This window comes from Elgaria multicarinata, chromosome 1, assembly GCF_023053635.1.
Source record: "Elgaria multicarinata webbii isolate HBS135686 ecotype San Diego chromosome 1, rElgMul1.1.pri, whole genome shotgun sequence".
NCBI classification, from domain to species: Eukaryota; Metazoa; Chordata; class Lepidosauria; order Squamata; family Anguidae; genus Elgaria; species Elgaria multicarinata.
Window position 1 is genome coordinate 127,137,503 of NC_086171.1, and position 8,012 is coordinate 127,145,514.

The window sequence follows — 8,012 nt, forward strand, 5'->3', positions numbered from 1 at the left end:
CTCCCGAAGGGCCTCTTGAACAATACGCCAAGCACGTGTGCCAGGCGGAGGGAGAGTTTGTGGGGGGAGTGGGTGGCGCGCAGGGGCCGGCTGGGAGAAACCCCGGCACCTCCAAAGGGTGCCGAGCGCGCGTCTTTCTTCATATTCCTTCCTCAACTCCTCCACACACACCCTCCCCACGCAAATTCCATCCTTCCTCCCTTGCTCTTTCTTTCTTTCTTTCTTTCTTTCTTTCTTTCTTTCTTTCTTTCTTTCTTTCTTTCTTTCTTTCCTTCTTTCTTCCGTTCTTTCTTCCTTTCTTTCTTCCGTTCTTTCTTTCTTTCTTTTATCAATCTCTGCCTTGCTTTTTTGTGTCTTGTTCATCTCGCCATCATCCACGTTTCGCCTCATTCCTTCCATCCTTCCCCTTCCCCCTTTACATTTTTATCTAACACCTTCCTTCCTTGAGGGCTCTCATCCGTCCTTAATTGGGTCTGGTTGTTTGTTTTTAAATTGGTGCGTCGATCGATCTTCTAGATCTCCCCACCCCCACCCCCATCCCACCTCACCTCACCCCAGCCTTGCAAAACCCCGTCCGCGCAAAAGAACGGGTCGAGAGGACTGGGGGATGAAGGCGCCTCTTTGAACGGCCACCATGGAAGGATCTAGCGGCTCCAGTTTTGGAATAGACACGATTTTGTCTAATCCCAGGTCCGGCAGCCCGGCGGGCATGATGAACGGAGACTTTCGGGCGGGCCACGGCGAGGCCAGGGCGGCGGATTTCCTCAGTCAGGCCACCCCGTCCCCCTGTTCGGAAATAGACACGGTGGGAACGGCGCCCTCTTCTCCCATCTCAGTCACCGCGGAGCACCCCGAACAACATTTGGCGCAAGACGGCCTCCCCTCGCAGCACCTCCACCTCCATCATGGCCAGCATCCGCAGCAGCAGCAACAAAGTTTGCAGCAATCGCCCCAGCAGCAGCAGCAGCAGCAGCAGCAACAACAGCAGCAGCAGCAGCAGCAGCAGCAGCAATTGGGTTCGGGCAGCTCTGCCCCCAGGACTTCCACTTCTTCTTTTCTAATTAAAGACATTTTGGGAGACAGCAAACCTCTGGCGGCGTGTGCACCTTACAGCACCAGCGTCTCGTCTCCGCATCACACTCCCAAACAAGAGAGCAACGCGGCTAACGAAAGCTTCAGGCCAAAACTCGAGCAGGACGACAGCAAAACCAAACTAGACAAACGCGACGATTCCCAGAACGAGCTGAAATGCCACGGTGAGTGTGGGCCGCGGTGTGCGGTGTGCGTGTGCTTCGAACGTTCTCAGCCTTCCATTGTTTAGCAATGTGCGCTTCAAAGGTTTCCAGCGTTCTACTGTTTAGTTTTCGAACGTTCCATGTAGTCTGCGCTTCAAAGGTTTCCAGCATTCTACTGTTTAAGTTTCTAATGTTCCACTCCCTCTCTTGGTGTCCTTTGACGTTCGATGTCCGATCCAGCTGCCCTTCAGTGTTCCGTGATGTGTTCAATTTGCTCTCAAAACTTCGATGCCAGACTTGGAGCATTAATATGAGTTGGCTAAGACAGGATGTGACATTTTAGAAATTTGGAAAAAATAAAACAAACCCAGAGAGAAAACCAAACCACACTTTCAGTTTATTTGTTAATAGTAATAGTAATAATAATAATAATAATAATAATAACAACAACAATAATAATAATAGACGTCTTTCTCTTTATGTATTTTTTTTAAAAATAAAAATAAAATATTTCAGGAAATATTTATTCCTCCCCCACTCCCAAAACACTGTGCATCTTTTCTTTTAATTTTTTTTATACAGTAGTGATACTTTGGTGTCAACAACACCAAAATGCCAACTGGGTTTATTAGTGATTTAAAATTGAAAATGTGCATTTTAAAATGTCACATGTCTGCATGATTTCTAAATACAGCCTACAAAGATTTAGTAACACTGAATTAATAAGACAAATTTCTGATAGGACTTATAAGAATATATATATATTTTTAAAAACTTTGTAAAAATTGGTTGATCAGATTGGGACTTTTCCCCTTTATTTTTTAAAAGCCATTTTGCATCAGTATTGCTCTATAGGGGATGCTGCTTATTTCTGTTGTGTCTGAAGAAGTGGACAATAAATGTAAATGGTCTTAAATTCAAATATATATGAGTATGTGTAGGTAATATTCTGCCAATCGCTGGGGGGTGGAATCTCCTAATGCCAAGGGATTCCCACTTAACTGGGAAGGCACATTTGAAGCATGGAGGTAAGAGAGGACACATTTTACTAATTTTACAGCCCTCAGATATTTTGCAAGGGCTAATAGAAGGGCGCTCCAGTATGCTATTCAGTTTGCCATTTTAGCATTAGCATAAGAGTGTCCAAAAACAGATGTACAGCCTCCTCTAGCATTTTTTTTGGTGTTTTTTTTTTGTTGGTTAGTTGGTGCACCAACCTCCCCAGTGGGTCAATTAGAGAGATTATTGTTCTTCCTGCAGGGAAGATCAAGGAGCGCTGAGAAAGAGAGGGAGAGAGAGGGGAGGGGAAAAATCATCCTAGTACAAACACAGATGGATTGACATATCGATTTCCTAACATTTTACTACTATTTTTTTTAAACACCAAAACAAAACCCAGAGATGCCAAATAGAATCCGGGATTCTTTGCGCTGTCACCCGGGCATACGAAGTCCAACTTGGTTTTTGTACTTGGGTGACAGAGTCCTAGAAAAACCGAGATGTCATTGGCTTTGTTTTAACAACTTCCCAAATGCACTTGGGAAGGGGAAAATAATGGATTCGGGCAAGGGAGGGAGCGAAGAAGGGAGCTAGAAGAAAATGCCCCCCCCCTCCAAAGAGGGATATTAGGAAGCCGTGTGACAAGAGAAATCACCACTCCTGGGAAATCCTGTTTGATCCTAAACCCTCGCCACGATTCTGTGTTCAGTTCTCATTCTCTATTGAAGCCAACGGGGACCAGTTCCCCTAACTAATTTGAGCGGCTGTGGTCTGCTCTGCTTCACGCAGAGAACGACCCCCCCCCCCAGCCAACTCATAATCAGCCTCCTGAGCAATCACTTTTAATCCAACCAAGATGGATCCCTCCCACCCTGGGAAGTTCCAAGCCAGGCTTGGTGATTTGGGTGCCTAGGTTTAGCTGCCCCAGTCTCCTGCCTCCACGCTTTCCTCCTCCTCAGCACTAAAGCCGAGCTTGTGTCTTGTTCCTAGGATCAAAAGAAGAAGGCGACCGTGAGATCTCAAGCAGCCGGGATAGCCCCCCTGTGCGAGCCAAGAAGCCCCGCAAGGCGCGGACGGCCTTCTCCGACCATCAGCTCAACCAGCTGGAGAGGAGTTTCGAGAGGCAGAAGTACTTGAGCGTCCAAGACCGCATGGACTTGGCGGCGGCCCTCAATCTGACCGACACCCAGGTCAAAACCTGGTACCAAAACCGGAGGTAGGGTAGGTGGGCAGGGCAAAATCACGGGTGTGGGTGGGTGTTTGCGATGACATTTCTGTGGGTCTCCTTGGCATTCCTCCCCCCCTTCCACGCAATTCCGCTCTCGGTTTGTTTGAATTAAACAATTGCTGGGAAAGAAGGCAGGGAAGCACAGCAACACCCCAGCAATCCCTCCGCCCGAGCCCAACGCGGTGGACTGGGGAGGTCCAGGCCATGGCCTCCCATGCTGCGGATATTTACTCGGAGAGAAGTCCCGTGGCCTTCGACAGGGCTTCCTCCCCGAGGACGGGGGCGCATCGAACGCTCGCCTTGGGCGACAATGCTAACCCCGTAATGCTGCGCATATCCACTCAGACGTAAATCTCATGGCGTTCAATGGTGCTTCCTGCTCGGTGTGCGTGAACGGGAAGGTCGGCCTTTCTTCGATATTCCTGGGCGTCGATCTCATAGAACTCCAATGCTGCTTACTTCTGAGTAGATATGCCTAGGACCTTTGGAAAGCCAAAGGCAGTCTGCAATCTTCAAGCCACCAAAGCCACGCGCCTGTCAAGAGATTGCCCATGGCCACCTCTGAACAAGCCGTGGCCTGCGTTTGCATCGGAGGACACCTCCCCCCCGCAGCTTCCCTCCAACTCTCAACTCAAGGGTGCATTTTCTCTTCTGTTGGCCCAAAACGCCAGGTTGCCCGTCGACTTCCCTGAAAGCTGCTCCGTGGATGAAAACTGAATAGGAATAGGGGGAAAGGTAGAACGAACCCTGAGCAAGCCACGAACGCCTCTCACCCCCAGCAAAACAAAGGCAGGAGACTGTCAATCCGTGCAGGGGCTTACTGGGAAAGCTAATTAATACGGCAGGCGGCTCAACGTGGACGGATCGTCCGACGGGTGACCCTGGAGTTCCAGGCTAGGCTCTGATTTTTCGCCCTAAGGCCGGATCCTCAGCCCTGGACGGGGGGAGGGGGGACAGCTGGCCCTCTCTCCCCCCACAAGTTTCCCCTCTTTTCCCAGTCTTTCTCTCCCCCCCTTTTAAATTCGCTTCTGGAAGCGCCTCTCTAACCCACTTAGAAAGCTCTGCCTTTTGCCATCGTTTCCTCGCTCGTTGCGCCTGTGCGATTGCATCTGGGCTCGTGTGAATTAACAAAGGGGGTGGGGAAAATCAAGGCGTAAATGTATGTATGTTTCTCTTTCTTTCTCTCCCCCCCCCGCCCCACCCGCAATCCCTTAAGAAGTAAACAACAACAGGGGAGCCACAAAGGCGCCCAGCGATTTCTAGTTTCTCGCAGACAACGACTGGGTTGGAAAAGCGCGTCCAGTTGTCATCTTTGCCATAATTTTCTGTCTCATTACATACGGTTGCAGCCACCCTAATTCTGTCGGAAAACATTAGTGTCATTTATCGCCAATCTAAACAGGAGCGCCATGTTTATTAATTTGGCTGCAATTGCTGGGCCGTGATTGCGCGCGAGAGCGCGTGTGTGTGTAGGATCTACCAGCTCGCGGAACCTAAGGGGGCTTGTCTAAGGAGGGTCATGTGTGGAGATACAGAATGGGGGAGCCATAGACACACACCTGGAAACTGTGTACCATCAGCCTAGAATAAATGGACTTGCTATATACTCCGACTGTGTGCGTGCGTAGCGGCAAAAAAAAAAAAAAAAAAAAAAGAATGAAAGAAAGAAAGATGACCTGTATCTGTGGAAACCTTCGACCGCTCCATTTCCTTCCAGCTGGTGATCTTTGCTGTGTTTTCCCATGGAAGCAAAATGCAACCCCCCCTTCCTATTTAAGATTTTAGTTTGAATAACCGAATTTGAAAACCTTCAGGTTTCGAGATTCTTTTCCTGGAATTTAGCATCTGAACTGTTTTTTGGGGTGTGTGTGTGTGTGTGTGTGTGTGTGCGTGCGCGCGTGTGTGTGTGCTTTAAGGTGGAGTCAATATATGGCCAGGCTGACCTTTGCCACCTCCAGCAATACGATATATATATAGGAGATATTTATGTAGGAGTGGTCTGAATTTGAGCTGTCGGGGGTCTCTGGGAATTTTAAAGGGGAAAAGGGCTGGCCTCCATCCTTTACTGAAGAGCAGAAGTGCTTTATTTTGTCCACATTAAATTCGTGTTTTAGTGGGATTGAATATTATCTATTATCAAAAGAGCTGTCCCTTACCGGCCCTGGTGTAAACCTAGAAATTCAGAGGGATGCGTGTGTAGGGGGTCGGGGTGGGGGCAGAGATAGAGAGAGCCAAAAACAGATAACGAAAAAGAGGTTTGGTGAGGCCGTCGGTCACATTTTAGTTCGATGTTGGAAATGTGTGTTTAATAGCCTTGAAGGTGGCTATTTCTCAAGGGCCCTTACCTGCCCTCACTCTGAGAGGCAGGGCGGGTTAGAACAGTACGGACGGATGCGGTTTAGACCCCTGGGGCAAGAAGGCGAGGGTCGGTCCTCCATAGCCAGGGCGCCTCCCTGTGCCGCCTAGCCAAGCGCTCTCCAACCCGGACCTCGGGTGCTGGAGTTTGAGTTGCTGCGCAACCCGCAGGGGAAGTTTTGCTTTGCCTCTCTTTTAAAATGGAAATAAATAAATGGATGCGAGGAGAGGCGGGCAAACCGAAGTGGCCCCCTGGTTCTGCAAGAAGAGGAGGTGGTGCGTGCTGTTGGAGGGGTGCGCGTGTGTGTCCGTGTCCCTCTGACTCCCCGCCCTCGCCGCGTTCCCCAAACCCGCCCAGCCCGGGTCCAGCCTTGCTTGGGCCCAGCCTCGCTAGCGGCGTGTCCTCTCGCTCTCTTGCAGGACCAAGTGGAAGCGGCAGACGGCCGTGGGCCTGGAGCTGCTGGCCGAAGCGGGGAATTACTCGGCGCTGCAGCGGATGTTCCCGTCGCCCTACTTCTACCACCCGAGCCTGCTGGGCAGTATGGACAGCACCACGGCGGCCGCGGCAGCCGCCGCCATGTACAGCAGCATGTACCGGACTCCACCCGCGCCTCACCCTCAGCTCCAGCGACCCCTGGTCCCCCGGGTGCTGATCCACGGCCTTGGACCCGGGGGGCAGCCGGCGCTCAACCCCTTGTCCAACCCCATTCCGGGGACCCCTCACCCGCGGTGAAAGCACCCCCGACGCCTCCTCTCCTCCCCCCCCCGGCTTCCCCCGGTCCAGACCTCCCCCCGCCGCCACTTCTGCCCCCCTCACTTAAAAACAGCAACAGCCGATCAACAAAAGAAAGGAACCGAGGCAAGTGAGGAGGTGGGGGGGGGGATCAAGAGGTCCTCTCCAAGCGGCCAAAGGAGGCGATCGGCTCAGAGCGCGGGCAAGTCTGGAACCAGTAAGTGGAAAAACAAATAAAAAACCTCAAGTCCGGCATCAACCCGTTTGCCAGAGGACGGGGGGGGGGGGGTGTCTAAGCGACTCTAGGAGAGAGAGGGGGGTTGAAAGAAAGCAAGAAAGAAAGAAAGCAAGCAAGCAAGAAAGAAAGAAAGAAAGCGATTGAGACCCAGCCAGACACAGCAAAGACTCTTGAGTGACACAAAGAGGGGGGGAAAAGACGCCCCCTCCCCCCAACACAGATCTCAGAAGAGGAGGTGGCGGCGGCGGCGGAGAAACTGAGAAGTTTGCACTGAATTCTCATGACCTTTTTTCTTACTGAAAAGTGGCATGCTCCGTATTCTAAAATATATAGAATATATATATTCTATATATAAATATATATATATAGAAAAAATGTACATTCTGAACAGGCTGGTGTGCGAAGTGATATATCTTATTTATTATATGTTGTCCAAAAACAGAAAAGAAAAAAAGAAAAGTCACTTATATACATTAGTTAAAAACAACAACAAAGAAACAAAAGAACAGAAACGATCCCTTCCCCCTCTCCTCTCTTCCTTTTTCATGACTTTTTTTTGATTCAGTAAAATAAATGCTTAGTTGACAGCAAAAAAATTTAAAAAATATATAGATTTTTTGATGAGTGAAAATGGCAAAACGAAGGGAAAAAAAGAAATAAACTTTTATCTTTTTTTAAACAAACATGCAGATCTAAGCAAGCTGATTTTCCTGAGTAACACGTGGGAAGTTTTATTCGGTAAAACGGGCAGGACTTGTGTGTGGGTGAGAGTATTTAAAAGCATACAAGCCAACCATTCGCTGTTGATTTGGGTCGTGGGGGCTTTAATTCGAATGATTCCCTCCCCTTTCTTTTTGGAAGTTGATACAGAGTTTGACTTTTGGAAGCAACAGATTAGGATAAAATCAGGGAAGGGTTGATTATTGGTGGGTGGTGGGTGTTTTTTTTGGGTGGTGATGGTGGTGCGTTCCTTAAGTGCGTGCAGTGGGGAAAAAACTATTGACAAATAAGTTTCTTTTTGGGCGTGTGTGTATTTGTTGTACTTTGGTCATTAGCATTGCTTTTCTGCCGCCACTACTGTGTAGATTTCTCCTTTTCCCTCCTTTTATTTTCCCTTCCCCTTTTTCTTTTTCCTCCCCTTGCTGAATATTTAAAGGGCAGATCGGAGGAGAGATCTTGAATGGTTTGCTCAAGGTGGCCGAGTGTCTGGGAAACCGAAAACGT

The 8,012-nt window shown here is 49.3% G+C and overlaps 1 protein-coding gene across 1 annotated transcript; it reads left to right on the plus strand.

Annotated features, from left to right (window-relative positions):
- The first annotated feature begins 634 nt into the window (after positions 1-634).
- On the plus strand, positions 635-6,550 carry BARHL2 (BarH like homeobox 2). The gene is made up of 3 exons (XM_063117735.1): positions 635-1,256; positions 3,225-3,450; positions 6,238-6,550. The coding sequence occupies exons 1-3, from the start codon at positions 635-637 to the stop codon at positions 6,548-6,550; spliced, it is 1,161 nt and encodes a 386-aa protein (XP_062973805.1).
- The last annotated feature ends 1,462 nt before the right edge of the window (positions 6,551-8,012 follow it).